The 22,853-nt window shown below is 42.3% G+C and overlaps 1 protein-coding gene across 2 annotated transcripts; it reads left to right on the top strand.

Annotated features, from left to right (window-relative positions):
* Window positions 1-1,098: 1,098 nt before the first annotated feature.
* septin3 (septin 3) lies at window positions 1,099-13,830 on the top strand. 2 transcript variants are annotated; one of them, XM_069665525.1, is made up of 10 exons: window positions 1,099-1,214; window positions 4,022-4,432; window positions 4,576-4,704; window positions 7,881-7,962; window positions 8,147-8,284; window positions 8,857-8,974; window positions 10,417-10,512; window positions 10,744-10,840; window positions 10,926-10,977; window positions 11,347-13,830. In XM_069665525.1, the coding sequence occupies exons 1-10, from the start codon at window positions 1,211-1,213 to the stop codon at window positions 11,474-11,476; spliced, it is 1,257 nt and encodes a 418-aa protein (XP_069521626.1). In that variant the 5' UTR covers window positions 1,099-1,210; the 3' UTR covers window positions 11,477-13,830. The 2 variants fall into 2 exon arrangements, with proteins under 2 accessions (XP_069521626.1, XP_069521627.1); XM_069665526.1 differs by lacking the exon at window positions 1,099-1,214 and adding an exon at window positions 2,629-2,811.
* The last annotated feature ends 9,023 nt before the right edge of the window (window positions 13,831-22,853 follow it).

Here is a 22,853-nt window from a genome sequence, read left to right as displayed (position 1 = left end):
ATTTGCCTCCAAAGACCAATCCTATGAGCGAAGATTTTCAGAGAGACCAGCGATTCCCCAAACATCATTTTCCTCAGAGCCTCTCTTGAATCAGGCAGCTGTCTCTCCCAATATTGAGATCAGGAGAAGACGATTTTGCCAAAACGATGAAACAAAAGTTGAAAGAACATTTCTTTCTAATCTCATGAGAACACAGGGAGAAAACAGTACACAAACAACGACAGGGAATTCATCGAATAAGTCTCCCCAGAAACACAGATTATGGGCGAGTCAGATCACACAGATGGATGTGAAGAGTGCGGTAACCCAGTCTGACTGTGTTTCAAAGGATTACAGCTGCCAGTCAAAAGCAATCGATCAGAAAACGGAGGCTCCTCAGTGTGCACACAGATTAAATCGACTAAAGACATGTTTGGTCGCTCCTCAGTCGCAGGAGGCCTCCAGATCTTCTTCTGTTGAGTGCAACACATCCAAACAGGATGTTACAACACAGAAACATCAGTTAGATCACACTCAGAATAAAAGCCTCAGAGAGGGGAAACTCTGCGACACAGGAGTGAATCAAACAGATATTTTCGCACCAGTGAACCACCGTGAGTTGCCTGCAAAGCTACCAGAATATCCGTCAGAGAAATGTGCTGTAAGCTGGCCAGCGCCTGTTCAACACTGCATGTTCAACACAAGCAGTTTTGGCAACAGTTCAAAGGGGTCGTTTGACCTGCCGGCACAGCCGCAGCACAAAACAGCAGCAACAACGGCTTCCCTTCCAATACAGCAACCAAGTTACCCCACAGCAGGCAGAGCGTTTATCATGGAGGAACCAGAGGATCCCTACTACGTCACCATGTATTACCCGGGTTCAGTGTACGTGGGTGAGTACAGAGATATCACTTAGAGGTGTTTAACTTTACAAATGTATCAAAGCACACATCCTGGGAATTCTTTCACACACTTGTTTTTAATCTATTCAGGGTAAGAGTTAAGTTATTTACTTTCTAAGGGGGCGGAGACTCAAAGAGGGGGTGGTCAAAGAGGATAGCAGAGGGATTTGAGAGGCTGCTTCTTATCAGCAGAGGAGCAGACCTGCTAAAGAGAGACATGGCAGTGTTGGTTAGCAGACTATCAAAGTGAGGCCACAGAGGCAAACAGACAGCAAAAACATGCAGGAAGAAAGTCAGAGGAGGGATGAAAGGAGAGCAGCGCTGAGATAATGTGTGAGTAACACAGCTGTGGTTCTGTTACACTGTAAATTGTAGTCGCTATTTTATAAAGAAATATCACAGCAACGCTTGCAAATACCATGTTATGACTGGTGAAAGTTAAGCAGTAAAATCAAAGGATCAAGACAAAAAAACACAAATAAGGTGTCTACAGCTTGTTTTGTACATGCCCCTTCAGGACAACATAGTGCAGTGGTTACCATCACTGTGACCCTTTTAAATGCAGCAACTACTACTTTCACTGCCTTTGCCACAGGTTGCATACTGTATGTTCATGGCATGACATATTTTGAATAGCGTTCAGAGGCCCCTCTGGTAGAACTGTCCAGTGTTTGTTCTACAAAACAAACCCTACTCTAAAGGTCCAGTTACCTGCTGCAGACAGCAGACCAGCAGATGCTCGGTCATTGTGGAGATTTTTCTGTCAATAATTGAGCTTACAAGCTGTTGACGTTGACAAAAGTCAGAAGAAATAAATGTGACTTTCTCTTTAGAAAGATGCCAAATATTCTTGTTGCATCCTGCCAGCCATGGGGCCCTTAGATTTAGTCTGTGCAAGGCTCTAACCCACAAAAGAGGAGTGGTTTTTGTTGTGATTTCTCACAGTCTTACAGATTTTACCACTGTTCAAGTACATCTAAGTACAATTACCTGACTAGTGTAGTTTGATGCAATTTTGCGGCACTTTTGCCTTTCATTTTATGCTTCTTTACTTTGATACTTCCGGTTCACATAGAAATAGTTATGGCCTGAATATATTTATCTTTAGTTACTCATCAGATAAGAATCATCACGCAAAACATGATGAGATGATAAAATATGATGCTTTGTTATACATGAAACTAACCACCGTTTAAATTAGCTCCACATAGACTAGTGGAATATTAATAGTATTAAATGGCTGCTTACTTTAGAATGCATCATCTACAAGGAACCATTAATAATATATATCCTGGCACGTTATGAGACAGCTACTTTGAATTGGAAACATTGCATGCTTGTTATCGATAATACTTCTGTACCTTTAGTTATGTAAAATAATGAATCAATGACTTTTGCATAATAGAGAATTTTCACATTAAGGTATCGGTACTGTAATTTAGTGGAATTGAATAGGTTGCATTTATTCATGTAGTGCACTAATTAACAATTTCAAGGTAAAAATAGTGCAATTTTTTAAACTCTAAATGAATCCAGAAGTTATAGTTACCTTCATGGTAAGAGTTATATGCAAAAAATAAAATGTTATTGGAATTATTGTCTAATTATAAAAATGTTATCTAAATTATTAGTCTCTATCACTGCCAGAAGACCACCAAAAAAGGTCCCTTCGAGGTAGTTACACTGCGCATGCGCGCTGCATCTCCCCACTCCCTCTCCTCTTGTCGCCTTGGTAACGGTAAAGGGGGGCTCACGGCCAGAGGGAAGGAGAGAAGAGGTACCCGGACTAATCACATGACTGCTCCTCATCTTATTATCTCTGTGTTTGGATATACATCGTTTGTTCTTGGACTGTGAGCGACTATAGACCAGTCAGTCAACAAAAACCGGGTGTTCTCCTTTGATTTGCAGTCCAACTGAACGGGAATCGGTAAGTGTGACACACCACATCCGCGCTGAAGAGCCGTTAGCCGTTAGACCGAAGCTAGCAGCTAACACGGAGCTGCCGTTAGCTGTTAACGTCTTTTTTTATCCAGCATGACTGGAGAGAGACAATGGGGTCGACATGCTGTGATGGAGCCAACCTCTTGTGCTGTGTTAAAACAGAAACATTGTGGTTGACTTAAACATGGAGCCGTATCGGGTCACACTTGACGATAATTTGCGTGGCAACCCAGATCAAAAATACAGGATTTTTAGTGAGGAAACAGGTCGTAGTTTTCATGTCAGGAGAGCGAGCATCATCAGCTAGCGTTTGTTTCAGTCTTAAAGTGCGATTTGCCTGCAATAATTAATGCTGAAATCTTTCCAAAGATCTGGTGTTGTATGAATGTATGTGTGAAGGAGGAGCAGAAGGGCATGCAGAGAGGGGGAGAGAGCTCTATGACTACTGAATGTAGTGAATCAAAGTGACAGCCACTGCCTCAGTGACCTGTATGATCTGTGTCTGCGACTTAAAGCAAGGCAGCAGGCTGCTCCATGTGTACTCCCTGGAGGGCTGAGGTTTTCTACATCTTGGCTCAACCTCATGTCTGTTACTCTTACCATCTGCCTGCACTGTTTGCTTTGTTTAAAGGGTCAGTTCACAGAAACAGATGTTCGAACCTTTGCTTATGGATGTAGAGCCCTGCAGGAGGAATGGGATTTTGTCCCCATATTATGAGATGTAGAATCTGTTCATTCTTTTTAGATATGATGCCAAATTCATAAACTATAGGTAAGTCGAGTGAGTTATTGTGCTCACCAGGGCTGCAACTCCCAATGATTTTCATTTTCAACATTTCTATTATCATTTGTTTTTATAAATTATCATTCAGTAAGATAAAAAGGCCCATGAGAAGTCGTTATTTTGTCTGGGGAAACCCTAAATGCATCAGTTTGCCATCATAGAAGTAACAATGGAGAAGTTGGAAGCTGAGAATTTCTACACTATTTTCTTACTCTTTCATCAACTCGTTTTTTAGTCTTTTCTTACTTTTGCTGATTAAGAAACTAGTTGACTAATTGACTAATTGTTAATTTAAAAAGAACAAGTAAAAGGGTAGAGAGGCCTCAGATGGCTCTATTGGCCTACTTTCTAGTCATTTGGCAGTACTTCCTGTTAATGAAGAAATTATTTTTATCCTCCTTTTCTTCTGTAGACATGTCGGACGTAGTTCCCCCAGAAGTGAAACCAAAACCAGCCGTCCCTGCCAAGCCACCGAACGTGGGGGCTCCTTCCCCGTCCAGCCCCTTCCCGCCCCAGGGCCCGGGCATCGGAGTAGGCAGTTCTGCTCCTCCTCCAAGCGCAATTCCAGTGCCCATTGGGAGTCACGCCCCGGGGCACGTTGGCGGTCACAGTGTGGGTCATGGTGTGGGTCATGGTGTGGGCCACGGGGCAGGCCATGTTGGGGGTCACGCTGCAGCACACAACGGAGGTCACGCTCATAGCGGCTCCCACACCTCCAGCGGTGGATCCACTTTGCTGGGTTACATTGGTATTGACACGATCATTGAGCAGATGAGGAAGAAGACCATGAAGACTGGCTTTGACTTTAATATCATGGTTGTCGGTAAGTCACATATTAATCGATCTTTAGCTTGGTTTTGCAATCTCTTTCTTCATATCTGGACACTCTGCCTTCAGTCTTTTTCATCATTATTTTACCTCCTCTTTTGCCCTGTTCGTTACATTTTTCCCTCCCTCTTTTTTTAGGTCACAGTGGTCTTGGAAAGTCAACTCTGGTGAACACCCTTTTCAAGTCCCAGGTGAGCAGAAAGAGTGCAGGATGGGCTCGTGACGAGAAGATCCCCAAAACTGTGGAGATCAAAGCAGTGTCTCATGGTGAGTACAGTGAGAGAGCTGCTGTTCTTTCTTTAGAGCCGGACATTTATAGCTGAATCTAATTTGACCGAGAAAGCGAACTATCTTTGAACATCATCAAGGAAGTCCTTCATAGCCTACTTAGATTATATTAGTGCACCCTGGTAGCTGCACACTGTAAATAGTGCTGGGGTATGTATTCAGTTGAGTTACAAACCACTGTGGGAACATCTGCCTCTTCTGCAGGGTCAGTACTTTGTGTTCATTCATTTGTTAACTATGACTCTTTGTTTGCTGTCAAAGCTGGTGGTTTTGTCATAATGACTTTGGGCTAAATTTCCTGATGGATACATTGCTCTGGAATAATAAACTCTATGTCATATAAAACTCACACATTAAAGGATTGTTGTTCACGGAAGAGCCAACAAGATTTTAGTGATAATCTTGGTCTGAGACTTCTGCTATCACTAGGGCTGAACAATTTTGAAAAAATATCTAATTGCGATTTTTTTGACTTATATTGGAAATTCGATGATTTGCGATATTAAAGGGAATTATAATTTTTATATTATTATTCTCATTTTCATCAGAAAACATTTTTTGTGGGGATCTGTACTAAAGGAAATATTTGATTAGATTTGATATGATATTTAATTTTTTGCCGATATCCGATATGCCGATATTTTACAACTCATTTAGCCGATTACCAATACCGATATTTTTTTCCCGCACACCTAATTGCAGAGATCATCAACTCTCTTCTGTATTGGAATTAGCTATAACTAGAACTATTTCGGACACTTTGAAAAACTTCCACACCACAGACATTTTGGCTTCTCTCATGCTGCAGGTAGACACACGTGACGTCATCACGCTGCGTCGCGCAGGTCTTCTTCGTGCCGGGGTCATTGCGCCGAGGTCAGGCATTTAATCAAGTATGCAGCAGCCCATTATTTTATCGGTTAATTATATCGGCGGATATCGGCGTGTTGGCCGATCATTTTGAAGCCAATATCGGCCGATAACGTGCCGATAATATCGTGCATCCCTATATTTGATACTTACGTCTGTGTATGATGTGTAGGCCAGAACATCTCTGCAGCACAATACTTACATTGAAATGGTATTTTGACACACGTTTAACCTTTACCATATATTGCACCTCCTGCAATTTGAAAATCGCAGTAGGCCATATTGCGATTTTGATAACATTTTGATTCATTGTTCAGCCTTAGCTATCACACAATTAAAATTACATTTAAAAAAGTCAAGTCGGCGCCAGTTTTAGCTCAGCGGTTAAGTCGGCGGCCAAATACAGAGGCTACAGTCCTCGATGTGGCGGCCCTGGGTTCTGCTCTTCCCTTGTTTCCAACATCCAACAACTATCCATGATCCTCTCTCAATAAAAGCATTAAAGTCCATAAAACTGGACCACTAAATGTCAGTTACATTTAGCAGCACTTGGCCCAGAGAAAGGATGTGATGTCACAGTTGTAATGCGGATAATAAATACACATTTACCGTAGCGGTCACAGACTGTAAAATATGGTGCTTCTTCCAGCTCAACACTGCAATTCAAGAGAACAAATACAAATAAACAAAACACAGCATTGTGCTCAGCGTCTAAAACACAAGCCCGCTTGTTGATGCTGTGTTTGTAATACGTCAATATGCAATAATTAACTGCTACTATTTAATGCCTCTTGTACCTATATATACAATCAAGTGGTCATGTTTTATATTTATCTTTTTTATGAGTACTAGCAATAAATAACGCTTGACTTGTCCATCTTTCTGCATCAGCAGTGATGTGCAGCTTTTCACTGTGCCCAATTATCTACATGGAGTTTAGTAATGAGTGGCCTCCCCGTATTTCTAAATCTCCAGTGTGACTAAAAAACTGACTACTTCATGACAAATGTTCTCTAGTCATCGCAAAGTACAGATTGTTCTTGGCTCCATGAAGTCTTGCTGGATCTCTGACAGATTTGACTTGACGTGAATTGATAAATCCTGTCCCTGAATGTCTCTAACTGTGAGGGTTTTCAAAGTATAGAAACAGTGTTTTTTTGACAGCCTTGTTCTTTATCTCAGTTTGTTCACTCACAAACACTGTAGGTGCATCCGTACATCTTTTTATTTCTTTTTGTTTGACAGATTACGTTTGTGAAAAGCTTCTTCTATCTAATAACCTCTATAAATTTGCCAGACGCAGAGTCCACCCTCTCAGAGTGCATGCTCATAAATACCCAGCCCGTCTGTCTTACATTTTCATTATAGGAGGACATTTCAGACAAGACGCACAGGCTTTACAGTAAGAAGAAGAACACCAAGTCTCTAACATCATGGGCTAGTTTCATAAAGAGATGAGAGAGGATTTAGGATTTCTTATTTTGCCTAGCTTAGTAGAAGCCGGACAGTTGCATAATGCTAAAGACCTAATTTGAAGCCTAAAACGTTTAGTAGCAAGAAAACTTCTGAGCTGAGAGCTGGGTTTCCACGGTAACAGTGAATGACCCCTACTGACACCTGACATAAAGAGGTAAACACGGCTCAATTTGTGGTTTACTAACAATGTTGTCGAGTGAGGAATGAGGATTGTTTTACACATCGCTGAGTTTCTGTCATGAAAACCACAACAATAGAACTTCCTGCTGGAACAAACAAAACTGGGCAGCAGTGATTTGTTTAAAAAAAGAGAACTTAATAAGCTACAGAAAAATGCATATTTAAAGCCACTATGTGTGACATTTGAAAATATCTGACTATTGCACCCCTCCCCCAGTGTTAGTATGAAATCAGTATCTGTGGCAGACAGCTCTGCATTATGTTTATGAAACTGAGAGGGGACTCCATATTTAGTATGCAGCTCTGTGTTCAATATGACATCTGGGGCTGGAAGAGAGACTGAAACTGTGTGCACATTTTACAGCAGCAGGGAAATAAGCTGTGTGATCGTGCACACATCGCCTGCAGTTGACAATGACCTGACATTATTGTGCTCATGCCAGTGAGAGAAAACGCCAGACACTACAGAGAGACAACAGGCGTGTTGCATCACATGTAGATGTAAAAATGTCTCTCGTGTACTTAATTATCAGCTACATACCGATCAGCTGCATTATATTTATAGTATTTCCACATACAAAGCAGCTTTCATTGATTTTTTTATTTCCTTTTTGTGTGTCTATTTACAGTCCTTGAGGAGGGTGGTGTGAAGATGAAGCTGACAGTCGTCGACACTCCAGGCTTTGGAGACCAAATCAATAACGACAACTGGTGGGTTTTCAACTCCTGCATCATTAAAGCCTCATTACTCTCCCGTCACCTTACAGAATTGTGCTTTTAGTTGAGGAGTGTTGCAATTCGTTTAGTTCATTGTCCTGCTCAAGAAAAGTCTTCTTCATGTCCTTGTGCACGTAATCTTTTTCTCTAAAGCTGATCTTTTCTTCTGTGTCGACAGCTGGGAGCCAATTTCCAAGTACATCAATGAGCAGTATGAGAAGTTCCTTAAGGAGGAGGTCAACATCACCAGGAAGAAGCGCATCCCTGACACCAGGGTGCACTGCTGTCTCTATTTCATCTCCCCAACTGGACACTCGTGAGTTGAACTATTGAGTACTCGAGATTTCTGCAGGATGTATTCAAAAGACTGCACACAGGTCCTTTTATCCCCAAACACTTAATTTTAGATTAACAAAGCCCTGCATGGAGTGTGCTACTTTATATTGCAGACTACACCTCTCTCTCTCTTCCCTCTGAACACCTCACAATTAGCTACTTCTGACAAGTGTGAAATTGTTCTGTAATTGAAAAACGGATACAGACTTTTATGCTAAACAGCCAGTGTATCTCATCCTTTTTAGTCGAGGGTATTGAAACCGACAAGATGTTTTGTGCGCAGACAAACAAGAACTGGGACACAGCCTTTGTCCTATAATAAGCTCACTTTTCGGTAGCGTTCACACTGTAAGTCTTTTGTAATTGCTACAGGAGCAGGGAAAGGTAACGAGACATGTGAAACATGAGAAATAGAATCTCTATGCCCCCTTTTACTTGTTGTTATAATGACTTATTCACTGTTGCCTTCAAGCCTTTTGGGAGAATCACAGCTCTTTAATCTACCTGCTTACACACTTTTTCCTGTGTCTGTTCTCTGTCTGTCCGCCCCAGTCTCCGACAGCTGGATCTCGAGTTCATGAAGCGCTTGAGTCACTCGGTCAATATTATTCCTGTCATTGCAAAGGCAGACACTATGACCATTGATGAGAGACAGGAGTTCAAACAACGGGTGAGTTTAACCATCATCCCACTAAAGCTAAGCTAATAAGAAAGACAGGCCCTTATGTCAATTTAAGTGCTTATGTCCAAGTGTATCTGTGTGTATGTCAATTAGGACTGCAAATTATTGTATTCTTACAGATATTGGATGTGCCTAAGACCATCAAGTCTCTTCTCTAGTGTAGTTAGAGGCCCTACACTTTATCTGTCAATGTTATTATAAATAGGGCCGTAATTTACAAAATGTACATTATGTTGTATTTAAGAAAGGTTGAAACTAGTGATCAAGACCATAAACTTATTAGGAAAATGTTTACTGGGTTAATGATTCAGCTGAGAAGTTGGGTCATCTCTCATTGGCTTCTAAACATTCATCCATCCATCCATTATCAATACCACTTATCCTGTTCAGGGTCGGGGGGGGGGGCTGGAGCCTATCTCAGCTGTCATTGGGTGAGAGGCGGGGTACACCCTGGACTGGTCACCAGTCATTCACAGGGCTGACACATAAGCCGCTTTCCCACTGGTCAAAAAAACCCATAACACCCGGCTTTTTGCCTAATGAGAAGGCTACAATCGGCATTCAGAACCAGGTCAAATGACTCTGCAGTAAACCCGGGGTATCACCTCGGCTCCGATCAGCATTGGTGGGAACATAAAACCTGTGTTGACAGGCTAATCTCCCTCCGCGGAAAGGGGGCTTGTAAACAGTCTGACTTTATTTTGAAATCATTGGAGTCTCCTCCTGCTCGGCATTAGTAAGAATGAAGGTTAAAGGCACCTCCTCATAGATTTCAGTTTTTACACCAAGAGGCTATGTCCAGGAAATGTTGTAAAATGATTTCAAAGTTGGAGGAAGCAGGCTCTGCTCCAATCAAACGACGTAAGAGGTTTTATGTCTGCAGCTTTTTGGTTCACTCTCATTGCTTGCACAGTATTTATGTTGGCTGCAGCAGGCAGATGCTTTAGGGGGAAAAGCTCTAAAAACCTCTTGTACGCCACCTGCCGAGCCCCAAATGGCAGGCGGACAAAGTTAGTGACTAGTTGATAAACAGAGTGTAGCATTTACAGCTTAAGAGACACATATTTCTCTCTGGGGTTGCTAGGGAACCAATAATTGCTGAAAAGAGATTGAGTATAACATCCATCAGGTCCATCCATCATTCAGCATATCAACTTCATAGGGCAATCATTTCTTTATGTTGTGTTTACTCCTTTTTTCTACGGCTCCTCAAGTGACAAATCAATAATAAGATGAAGAAGGGTAAAAATATTTTAAAAAAGATCCATCAAGGTTTATCAGCAGAAATGTATTAACTCTCAAAATCCCTGAATTGACAGACTATATCCCAAAGTCTCTCCAGAGAGTTGTTTCCACAAGTTACCTGTAGACAGTGCTCAAAGATGAGAGTGTGTCACAGTGTTCTTTCCTTGCTTTGTTTTGTGCTGTAGGTAAGGAAGGAGCTGGAGATGGGCGGGATCGAGTTTTATCCACAGAAAGAGTTTGATGAAGACATGGAGGACAAGAGCGACAATGACAAGATCAGAGTAAGTGGTTGTGTTCTTTCTTTTAAACCGATCATTTTCCTCTTCAAGAAATTGAGTCTCTCCCACCCCTCCTCTTCACCAAGCTCGACCCAATCTCACATTCACGCACTGCTTCCTCCAGACAGAATGTCAGGGCACTGGGGCATTTTGTGTATTTGTTTCATCTCATTAACCTCGTGTCGCTCTCTTCTGTACGCTGATCCCCCTGTGTTGAAATGTCTCTGTCCATAGGAGACAATGCCCTTTGCTGTGGTGGGCAGCGACAAAGAATATCAAGTGAACGGAAAACGGGTTCTGGGGAGGAAGACAGCGTGGGGAATCGTAGAAGGTACAGTCCCTTTGCTTTAGAAAAAATATCGACGATGAAGGACTTATAAATCATGACATTTATTTTATCCGTTTTTTTATTGCAGTTGAAAATCCCAACCATTGTGAGTTTGCTCAGCTGAGGGATTTCCTGATCAGGTAAATAGTTCACTAACAAAACCAGCAAATATCCACATTTGAAAGGCAGGAACCAGGACGGTGTTTTTGCTTGAAAAAAATTACTCAAATAATTAATCAATTGGGCAAAAGTTTCTTATGTTAATCAATTACTTATTTCAGCTAAAAAAATCATGCTTGTTTGGAAAACACGTTGGTTAAAATAGCTTCCTCGGTCCAGTTTAAGTTTTTCATAAGGCAGGATTTTAGCACTGCATTAATCCAAAACATGAGCAAAGGGTATAAAAGGTAAAAAACAATAACACTGATTCCTCCCAGTTTTACATAGATGCATACACAACATAACTAGTACGTCCACTCTGTGTTAACGTATCTCTTTATTTTTCTCAGGTCTCACCTCCAGGATCTAAAGGAGGTCACTCATAATATTCACTATGAAACCTATCGTGCCAAGAGACTGAACGAGAATGGAGGTCTGCACCCCATATCCTCCAATGACACCCAAGAAAGCAACCTGTAGTCAGTCAGTCAATCAGTCAGGGGACTAGTTCAGACAGAGGGGGAATAAAAAACAGTGCAATGAAGCTGATTGATGAACCTACAGAGTATTTTATTCATTGTCACCACAGCATCGCTGCATGCTTGGAAAACTTAAACATTTGTAAAAATTGGTGTAATTTAATTGTTTTTTTCTGAACTCCACGCACCATCCCCTCTAAGACATATCAAACCCCTCAAGAATCATATCAAATTCATTCATTCATTCCTATGAATATTGAAATGAAAAGACACTCCCACCCAAAAACTTAGTGCCATTATAAAATGTACATTTATCTACTGCCAATGCCTTTTCATTTAACATCCAACAGGTAGAGAACTTTAGAAAGTGCCACGTTATTTTTCTAGGTTTTGTGTAGCAACTTGTCTGATTTCAGAGAATGAGATGATTTGCTCTACATATTAAACTGATAATTCCTGTGTTGTAGTGATATGTGAGTCAGCTTCAGTTGACTCTGCACAAATTGCTTGCTCAACAGCAGTTGTTAATTTGAAGAAAGAATCCCTGTGGCTTCACTGCCAGGAGGGCTTAACAATTACAAGCTGTGCTGTCATCTTTTATTCCCGCCAAATTCCTCTAATAGTCCCCCCCCTGTTTATGTTTGTTTTCCTATTTAAAAACAGAGCACAGACAGTCACACTAGGATGAGAGAAAGCTGCAAAATCACTCACATATGAAATGCAATTCAGTGATTGGCAGTGTGTGCATGTAATTAAAGGGTCCACAATGTGCATGACTGTGCATACTGCAGTCTATGATTCACCGTAGCACCGCACGCAAACACTTTTTGAGGATTCAGCATAGCACACTTTGGTTCTCAGCAGTAGATACTGAGGAAAGAAAAGTGGTTCAATGAATTTGACCATTTACTTGAAACTGTAAAATGAATTCTCTTGCAATTACAGAGGAAGGTCATTAGAAACCAAACAGCTGTTTAATTCAAGAATCATATTTTCCCCAGGATTCAGAGAACTTTGTGATATTATTATCACAGCTAAATGGACAACATGCATCTAATTCTTAGCTAGAAGCCTGCTGCATGTAATTTTAACAGTATCATTAACGAATAATAATATCATCCAAAAATCAAACTTCATATTAAAGCTTTTTCAAGCTTGAGCAATTTATACATAGTGTCAGTCTTTGAAGGCCACTTGTATTTGCTCAAGGTGTTTTATTGTTAGCTTTTTCCCTTCTCTCTATAACCACTGTTTGCTCATATTAATATTCTTTTCTGACCCAAAAGAAATTTGACCACTGGTGTTATCTGTTTACCTGGTGACAAGACTGAAAATCTTTGGAATTCTTTGTTTGTTTCAAGACATGTGCCCTGCAAAGTTTCAATGAACAAAGCTGGACTCTTATTTGGTGATCCTCATTTGTGTTAAAACAATTGATGAAATCATCCTGTTTACCACTAGGTGGCAGCACTTTGTCATGTTAAAGCAGTGACTCAATAGAAAGTGAAAAAAGCACTTTGTGGATCTGTTTCCTCCTCTTCCTTAGACATTCTGACTGCCGAGATGTTTAGGTACAATTTTTATTATTTTTTAATGAAGTTTACAGTTTAAGTCCTCCACTGCACTCAGTGGTATCTAATATATCCCTCCAGATCAGGTTCACGAGAAGTTTAATATTATTACCACAATGATATGTACTCTGTAAGTGGAATTAATACAAATAATTTTTTTTATCAAAGTTGTAAACATGTTTACCAAGTTTTCTTCAGGAGAAAAACATTTATACTATTCTACCATGTATGCCAACCATTATGCCAAAACTAAAAGTAATTCAATCTCTGATAAATATCAAATTTAATTTAATTATTTTAATTTGAATCGTCATTTTACACAATCATAGACATTTGTGCCATTTTGATATGAAGAGAGATGTCTGCAACAAACTGATAATAGTTGTCTGTAATCTTAGTGCAGTCAAATGTTTTCAATCAAGTCAAAACAGTGTTTATCTGTGCATGCTTGTGTCCATATTGCCTGTTTGCTCACAGCCAATCAGGTCAAAAATTATTGCAACTGTCTGAATGCGTGATGTGTACACTATATTTCTATATCATGAGGGTAAAGTAAAGCTGTCTTAACTCCTGTAACAAAACTGACAGCCAACTATCAACATATCTCTCATCCATTTGAATCAGTGAAACCTCATAATGTAAATTTATTCAATAACCACTTTTTTTTTTAAAGTTGCTGTGACACGTTGAGATATAATTTTCAGTGTTACATTGAGTTGTTTATACATTAATGTCTTATTATTGTAATTTATTCTTTATTTAATAAAAGCACATGCCCATGTTATTTTGAAAGCTTTATTTCCACAATGATTACATTTGATTTGTATTACAAATATGTATAAAACCTTTTTACGACAGTCACCAGGAATGGTATGGAAAATTACTCTACATTTTTTTTAGATCAAGATATCTTTTCCAGGGGGGCCCAAAAAATATACATATATAGAACATATAAAAACAATTACACATACATTCATCAACACATGCTTGTAAACCCACGCCCCTTCCCATACTTGCACACTTAAAAACAATTGCAAGCAGTTTCCGTTAGCAGTTCAACCACTACCTCTTTAAAAACATACGATACCAGAAATGACAGTTGAGCTTCTTGTTTTTTCAGAGTGGTCCATTTTGAGATGTGGTTGTCTAGCTTCAGATGTTTGTGGACAAGATACTATTCAAGTCAAGGGAGTTTACTGATAAGAGCACTATAAATAAATATAATACAGTGTTGCCTTTGTCATTGACCTAACAAGGTAAAGCCAACTGAGCTACACAGGTCACAAAGTTGAATTTGGAATCTGCCATCCATGATAAAGTGCAGAGCTATGATGTACAGCATCTAATGGTTTCAAGAGAGGGGCTCTAAAAGTGTGGAGTGTGTCTCCATTGTCCAAGACTGGCAATATTGTAGTCTGTCTGTTTGAGGGCACAGAGGAATATAGTATTGTGTCATTAGCATAAAGATGAATTTTACAGTTTTCTTATTTTGGGGCAATATGGTTTATATAAAATAAAAGCAGAAGTAGCCCCAGAAAGATCCATGGGGTACTCCTTTGCTGACCAACATGAAGGGTTACTTCACATCTGCAAATATTGCTTGAGTTCTTTCTATAAAATAGTTGTGAAACCAGAGTGTTCAACCGTAACAGAAGCGTCAGATAGGTAAATGAAGGCGGCTTAACATTTTTGGCCTTAATCAATTCTATTAATAATGTAATTTATGGCTAGGTCTGAACCCTGGTTGATGGGGGGTAATAGTGTTGTGTGAGGGTTGGAAATTGATTACTCTCGACTTCACTCAGGTCACCAACCAAGAGGGCCATGTTTATCCATCAAAAACAGCAACAGTTTCCCTAATCTTTAAAAAATATTGATCGGTTAAATCAAGTAAATTGAATGCACTCTCCAAAAACTCTCCAGAGAGAAAGGTCAGACTCTTTGAAGGCTGGGCAGACAGGGGGAACTGCTCTGGAAATAGGCAGGAGGCCGGTCAGTCAGCGACTGATGATCTGGCCAAGGTCAAGGAAGGGCGTCGGACAGATAGAATTCTTGATACCAGAGCGGGAGGCTGTCCAAAGGACAAAAGAACAGGAAAACTCATCATGTGTTTTGCATGATGTTGCTTGTTCCCATGTCTAAGAACCCTTGCTCATTCATGAACACTGAAGACAGAAAAGACTGGGATGGTAAAGCAAGTAGTCTCTTCATAAGAAAATGTTAATCAAATGAGTTTTTATGAAATTTACATTATTAATACTTAACATGTTGTCACTTCTAATGCTTTTACAAAAGGTGGTTGCTTAGTTTACCAAGGGCAGGGTGCTCACTGGCCAAGCTTCAAACGCCCTGTTGGCCCAAGGCTTGTCTAATGTTGCCCTGTCGTATTTGACCCACTAAGGTTTTTTGGCGTTCAGCTTATCTGTGCTGCTGACACAAGGTTTTGATTGTTGAATGTATCAAGTATTAAAGCTCAATCTACTCACAATGAGGGAAAGAAAGAACAAGAATCTTAACTGCTGAATTTTAACTGCCAGATGTGGCTGGTAAGCTTTCCAACCCTCTAAATCTATAGTTTGCACATGCTAGGAATGACATTAGACATTGAAAAAATTGTTCACAGGACACAGTTGACAAGTACTAAATCAGACAAAAATGAAAGGCAGGTGGTTTTACACTCAACGTAATTGTTGACCTTAATACAGAGAGTTAGCAGTCCCTCAATGTGGCCCAGGACATATTTGCGTACACACTGCCAAACGGATGTGGACAAATGCCTTCCAGCCCACTTCAGAATGTGGAGTGATCGGATCTCAATGCTTTCCTAATGTGTCCAATGGGAACACTTACAACTGTACTTAAGGCTGTCTACTTGTAGTTGGATCATTCAGGACACATGTAAATGGTGTAAACAGGGGCTATGTTTCCAACTGAGCCATGACACTGTAACTGTATTTTTAAGACAGAATGATTCAAGGCATAGGTGAACTAAACATCAGGCAGACAGCCCAGGGGCAGGGCAGATGGATGGAGGACAACCTGGAGACTGGCAATTTCAGAAGGACCTCTGCAATGTAGAGGAATCTTCCCTGCTGACAAAAGAGACTTTTCTGGGGTATGCTGAATCACCTGGACACTGGAAGGTGATCTTGTGAGGAACACAGAAAAAGGACAGGGAAGACTTTGGAAGCTCAGACAAAGGCATCCGCAGCAGCTCAAAATTGGAGACCATTGCAGATCAGGGAACAAGAGACCACTTCAGCTCAGGAACAGCAGACTGATGCAGCTCAGAAAACAGGAGCCAGTGGTGGTGCAGGAACACAAAACCCCTGCAGCGCCAGGGAGAGGGGTCAGTTTCAGCATAGGAAATGGTTACTGCAAAAGGGTTATGCTGCAGTTCAGGAGCAGGTGAGTGCTGCAACTCATTAACAGGGGACTGATTATAGATGAATCAGCACTAGGGGATGCTGCAGCGCAGGAATAGGGGGTTGTTGCAGCCCTGGAACAGGAGCTCGCTGCAACACAGGAACACAACCGTCCTACAAGGCAGGAACAAGAAACTGCTGCAGGTGAGAAAGAGAGGACTTTTGCAGCACTACAAATACAACAGCGCAGCAAATGGTGTGTCTTGCAGCTGAGAAGGAACTGGCTTTTGCTGCAGCGCAAAAACATGGGTTGCTGCAGTTCTGGAACAGGAAACCACTGGAACTCAAGAAAAAAGAACTTTTGCTGCTCAGCAGAAACAGGTTTTGGCCCAACCACCAATCGGGTATTCTGCACTGGACACCAGGAACAGTTTCAGCCACTCGGCCAACTGGAAACAAGGAACTGGTTTGGACAGACAGATAGAAAGATCCACGTGATTAACACACAGATCCACTTTTATTAAACGTCTATGTTCTCCCCGTGCTTTGTTACTGTAAACTATGATGAACTGATCGCAGGTTACAGCTCATTCACAGCATGTGGAGACGTAGTTTATACTTTATAGTAACTGTGCGCGGAAATACGGACAGATCACAACCATATTGAGCCAGGTACAGAGCATGAGAAACACACAGGTCTGTGTTATATCTGCTTGTCTCCTACCGTCTGTAGTTAAAAAGGGGAAAAAAATTCAATCATGATTTTTGCCATCTATTACCATGGCAGCTATTAGTGCATCCTGGTGCCATGTCTTCCCCGGGTAAGCGACACACGCACCTGGCCATCCACATGATGTAAAAGGAAATGTGATTCATCAGGCCAGGCCACTTTCTTCCATTGCTCTGTGGTCCAGTTCTGATGCTCACGTGCCCATTGTCAGCACTTTCATAGGTTGACGAGGGTCAGCATGGGTATCCTGAGTGGTCTGCAGCTACGCAGCCTCAAACTCTACGAACTGCAGTGCACTGTGTGTTCTGACAATTTTCTTTCAGAACCAGGATTAACTTATTCAGCAATTGGAGCGACTGTAGCACAGGCCAGCCTTAGCTCCCCACGTGCATCAATGAGCCTTGGCCTCCCATACTGACCACTTCTGACCGGGAACACCCCACAAGAACTGCAATTTTGAAGATGCTTTGACCCAGTCGTCTAGCCATCACAATCTGGCCCTAGTCAAAGTTGCTCACATCCTTGCGCTTGCCCATTTTTCCTGCTTCCAACACATCAACTTCAAGGACAATAAGTTCATTTGCTGCCTAACATACCCCAGCCTTCGGCAGATGCCATTGTAACGAGATCAATATATTTCACTTATGAATGTTATTCACTCAACCTGTCAGTGGCCAGTGTCATGATGTTATGGCTGATGAATGACATTGATCAGCAAGACTAATTAGTGAAGTGGAGACAGGTGAGGTTGAGAAAGTCAGTTGATTTAAGGGCCAATTATAACTGGGAACAGGTGTGTAGCTGGGGAAAGGAGAGAAAGTCCGAGAGCGTCTGACTGAGAGGTGGAGAATGGCAAGTGTCACAGTTAGGTTCCACTGCTCAACTGCTCACCTGCTCTCTCTCTGTAATTTTCCACTCACTCCAACTCTGTTCCGCTCTGCCTACCGGCCACATCCATCTCATCAGCTAACTCTGCTCATCTGTGTATGCAGCTGCTTTCCATCTGCAATCGAGCCAGTACATAGTGTAGCCTCTCCCGCTTACTCACTCGTTGCCAGATTGTTCTTTGCCATCTCTATGCAAGACCCTACAGCGCTCATTCTCTGACTGACTTCCCGTTGTTGACCCTGTCTGTCTCTGGCAGACAATCACGTACATCTTTGCAGTTATGTAGCCTTTGTGTGCAAATAAAAACCCATAAGCAGAAGGGTATTTTTATGGCTAACGGATATTTTGGAAACGGTGCCAACCCAAAACCTTTGCCCTGACCACTGTTGCAATGAAGTAATTTGAGTGCCTTTTCCTGTCCCACCTCAAAGCCACCACACTAATTGAGCTTATCTTTGGGGGAATGAGTCCGCCTACAGTTGGAAGACGACCTTCTGATGACATGGTACTATTGGAATAAGTTGAGCTCAATGCTCTATAGACAATAGGAGGTAATGGGTTAGAGTAAGAACCCGGCACCCCCTGGCCCCATCATTGTGTGTGGCTCCCCCGTTGACACAATAAAGTCATCAGTGACCAGTTTTCCTGGATACCATCATCACCCAAGACCTCAACTGGGAGATGATCATCAGGTCCTTCACCAAAGAAGCACAAAAGGGTACTTGCTTCCTGCAGCAGCTGAAGAAGTTCAACCTGCCTTAGTTTATTAATGATGGTGTAATACTACACCACCATCCCTGAGTCCATCCTTACCTCCTCCATTTCCATCTGGTACGCTGCTGCCACTGCAGACAGCAACATAACATTTGCTCAACCCAGCATGTGATTGGTGGCAACATGCCATTCCTCCGAGAACCATATATGCCTTCAGGAACCTGAGGTGTGCCAGAAAGATTGTGGCCTACCCCTCCCTACCCAGACACATAATAGCAGCATCCACAGCTAATAATTTTGCATCACATATTATTTTGCTGATTTATTGCTTTAATTATAAGAAAAGTATGTCATTTGGGGAAAAAAAAGTTTATATAATTACATATTTGTTTTGGCTGCTGTAAATTTCTTCTAAAGGTTTGGAAAAGATTTGTTTCTCAGGTTTAAACTTCAAATTAAAGTACTTGGTATTCCCATGTTTTTTAAAAAAACATATTAAGATTTTGTGTTATAAGAAATTTTGTTAAATAAACCCTGCAAGGACAGAAATCGTTTTTTAAAATCTTTTTTAAATTACTTTCTTTTTCTGTGTTGCAACAATCTTTTTAATAGCAAGTGCAACAGCAACCAAATTTCAAAAACTCAGCTAGTTACATATTTGACAAAAATTACACTTACTGGTCAGATGGTGGCAAACTAAGGGAAATGCTAGTTCTGCTAAATTGATAAAAATAACTTTGTACAAAGCTAATGTGTCCGAAAGAATGTCTGACTCCATGGCCACTATTTGAAGTCATGTGGCACCCAAACTGAACAGATATTACACTCTGGAATTGAAGGAATTGATGATGAACCCATGATCTTGCCAGTAGTACTGCCATAAGGTTCTAATTATTAACAAGTTATTATAACAAGTTATTCTGAGCAGTAATAACCACAACCATTTAGAATTTCCTTCAAAAGATGAATCAGACATTGAGGACCCCATCCTCAGCCCCTGATCTTGAATTACTGAAACTTTTTGCATGCCCTTCAAACCTTCTGTTAGAAAGCCCTGCTAACAAATGGTCAATTTTGTACAAAGATCACCGTTCCTAAACTACTTGGATAGGTTTAGAAAAAGACATTGGTTTGGTTGTGCGCATGTGCCGACCGCGCGGGCAGCCTGTTACAGTTGCTCCTGTTTGTTTCCTTATTTTTCCTATATTTAATCATCTTCTTTTCATCATAATTGTTTTATCTTTTTCTTATAACTTCCTTAAGCTGTGCCTTCTCTAAACATGCTATTCGAGAGCGTTTTGGTCGGTTCTCTTGGTCAATATGGATTTACTTTTACTCCGCCACACCGTCGCACAGCAACCCCGCTTTGTTTACACTCGGGATCAGCTGATCGCACAGGCTGGCCGGCACAGCCACCAGAACTCGGCACACTCCTGCCGAACTCTGGAGAAGGACACACAGGGTATGCAGAGGAGGACAAAGGCAGTGAGGGAAGAGAGCAGGGTCAAAACAACAGAGACTTATGGAGAGGAGGTTTAAGCCGTGTCTCCCCTCTCTCATCATGGGCAACATGAGATCACTGGCAAATAAGATGGACGAACTAACGGCGCTAGCTAGGAGGGAGGGAGTGCAGCTTGATGTGCTTCACTGACACGTGGCTGCATCAGGATGTACCCGACCACAACGTCTCCATCGCTGGCTTTCAGACTGTCAGATTGAACCGAGAGTGGTGAGTGCAAAGGCAGGGTGCTTGCTGTTCTCGTTAACAACAGATGGTGTAATCCTGGTCACGTTACAATTAAGGAACGTATTTGTAGCCCGGACATTGAACTTTTTGCCGTTGGACTCAGGCCATATTACTTGTCCAGGGAGATTTGTCATGCCATTTACATTCCACACTCTGCCAACCCGGACAACGGCGTGTAACATCATCCATGGCCATAGCCCGACTATAGACTGATCACCCGAGTGCCCTCATTACAATCTTGGGTGACTTCAACCACGTTACCATGGCCAAAACACTTCCCAGCTTCAGACAGTATGTGAGCTGCACAACCAGGGGGGAGAGGACCCCGGACTTGCTGCATGCTAATGCAAAGGTCGCATACAGCTCTTCTTCCCTCCCACCCCAGGAAGGTCTGATGACAACCTGGTTCACCTCACCGCCTGCTATGTACCTCTGGTGAAAAGGCAGCCTGCGACCGACAGTGAGCAGATGGTGGGAGGAGGCGTATGACACTCTGCAGGGATGTTTTGAGGTGACGGACTGGCAGGCACTCTGCGAGCCCCATGGAGAGGACATCGATGGGCTCACAGAGTGTATCACAGACTACATCAACTTCTGTGTTGACTGCACTGTCCCAGCAAAGACTGTCCTTTGTTATTCAAATAACAGGCCGTGGCTAACAAAGGAAATCAAAGCCATCATGAACGCCAAGAAGAGGGTTTTTAGAGATGGAAATGTGGAGGAGGTGAGAACAATTCAAGGGGACCTGTAGGTGAAGATCAGGGAGGCTAAAGACAGTAGCCTTTTTTACTCTGTGGTTCTGCCTCAGTGCTCTAATGACGCTCTGTCATCATGCCACCTTTGTCATTCTACATTGGACCACGCAATGCTGGTGTAAAATCACCCCAGTGTGTGTTTTTAAATAGCATTCCAGCGTTGCGGAAGCAAAATGTGCGTGAGGTGTAAACAGTACATGCTTCAAATACACACACATGGCGCTTCTCTGCCCTGCCGGCTCTGCAGTTTACACAGACGCCGTTTCGCCTCTGTTACTACCTCCGATGCCGGCTCAGAGGCGGAACGACTTCGCCCCACCATTCTGCCTCCATGCGTTCTACATAGAAGATGGAACGTCACAGAGGCATTATAATCCCGCCTTGAACCGGCAGTGTAAAAAGCCCTAGTTACAGGAGAAAGCTGGAGCAAAAACTCCAGCAGAACAACCTGAGGGAGGTCTGGAGTGGCATGAAGTCCATCCCTGGTTTCAGGCAGCAGAGGAGTTGAAGGCAGCTTGGACAGGGCCAACGAACTTAATCTGTTCAACAGATTTGACACGGCCCTTGCCAACCCCCCTGACTCATCTGCTGTCTGCTTGCAGCCACCAGCTACTCCACTAATGTTTTTTGACTTTTCCAGTACTTTCAACACCATCCGGCCAACTCTACTGGGTGAGAAGCTGACAGTGATGCAGGTGGATGCTCCTCCTGTGTCCTGGATTGTCGACTACCTGACTGGCAGACCACAGTATGTGCGCTTACAACACTGTTTGTCGGACAGAGTGTTCAGCAACACTGGGGCTCTACAGGGGACTGTCCTGTCTCCCTTCCTCTTCACCCTCTACACCACGGACTTCAACTACAACACAGGGACCTGCCATCTTCAGAAGTTTTCTGATGACTCTGCTGTAGTTGGATGTATCAACAATGGTGAGGAGCCTGAATACAGGACTGTGGTGGGAAACGTTGTCACATGGTGTGAGCAGAACCATCTCCAGCTCAACGTGGCAAAGACAAAGGAACTGATTGTGGATCTGCGGAGGGCAAAGGCACCAGTGACCCCTGTTTCCATCCAGGGGGTCAGTGTCGACATTGTGGAGGATTATAAGTACTTGGGGGTGTACTTGGATAGCAAACTGGACTGGGCCAAGAACACTGAAGCCATCTACAAGAAGGGCCTGAGCCGCCGCTACTTCCTGAGGAGAGTGAGGTCCTTAAACAGCTGCAGGATGATGCTGAGGATGTTTTATGAGTCTGTGGTGGCTAATGCTATCTTGTGTGCTGTTGTGTGCCGGGGCAGCAGGCTAAGAGCAGCTGACGCCAACAGACTGAACAAACTGATCCGCAAGGCCAGCGACATTGTGGGGGTGGAGCTGGACTCTCTGACAGTGGTGTCAGACAAATTACTGGTTATCCCCCCCCCCAACATGATGTGTTGGTTAAGCACAGGAGCACGTTCAGTCAAAGACAGTCAAAGATTCCCCTGAGATGCACCACAGAACGCCACAGGAAGTCATTCCTGCCTGTGGTTCTCAGACTCTACAACTCCTCCCTCTGAATGTCTGACACAAGGACAACCACTTTAAACTGTGCACTGAACTGAAGTCT

This window comes from Semicossyphus pulcher, unplaced genomic scaffold, assembly GCF_022749685.1.
Source record: "Semicossyphus pulcher isolate SPU_LCO1_2020_fin unplaced genomic scaffold, fSemPul1.0.p SCAF_17, whole genome shotgun sequence".
Taxonomy (NCBI): domain Eukaryota; kingdom Metazoa; phylum Chordata; class Actinopteri; order Labriformes; family Labridae; genus Semicossyphus; species Semicossyphus pulcher.
This window is presented reverse-complemented; position numbering and strand designations above follow the sequence as displayed.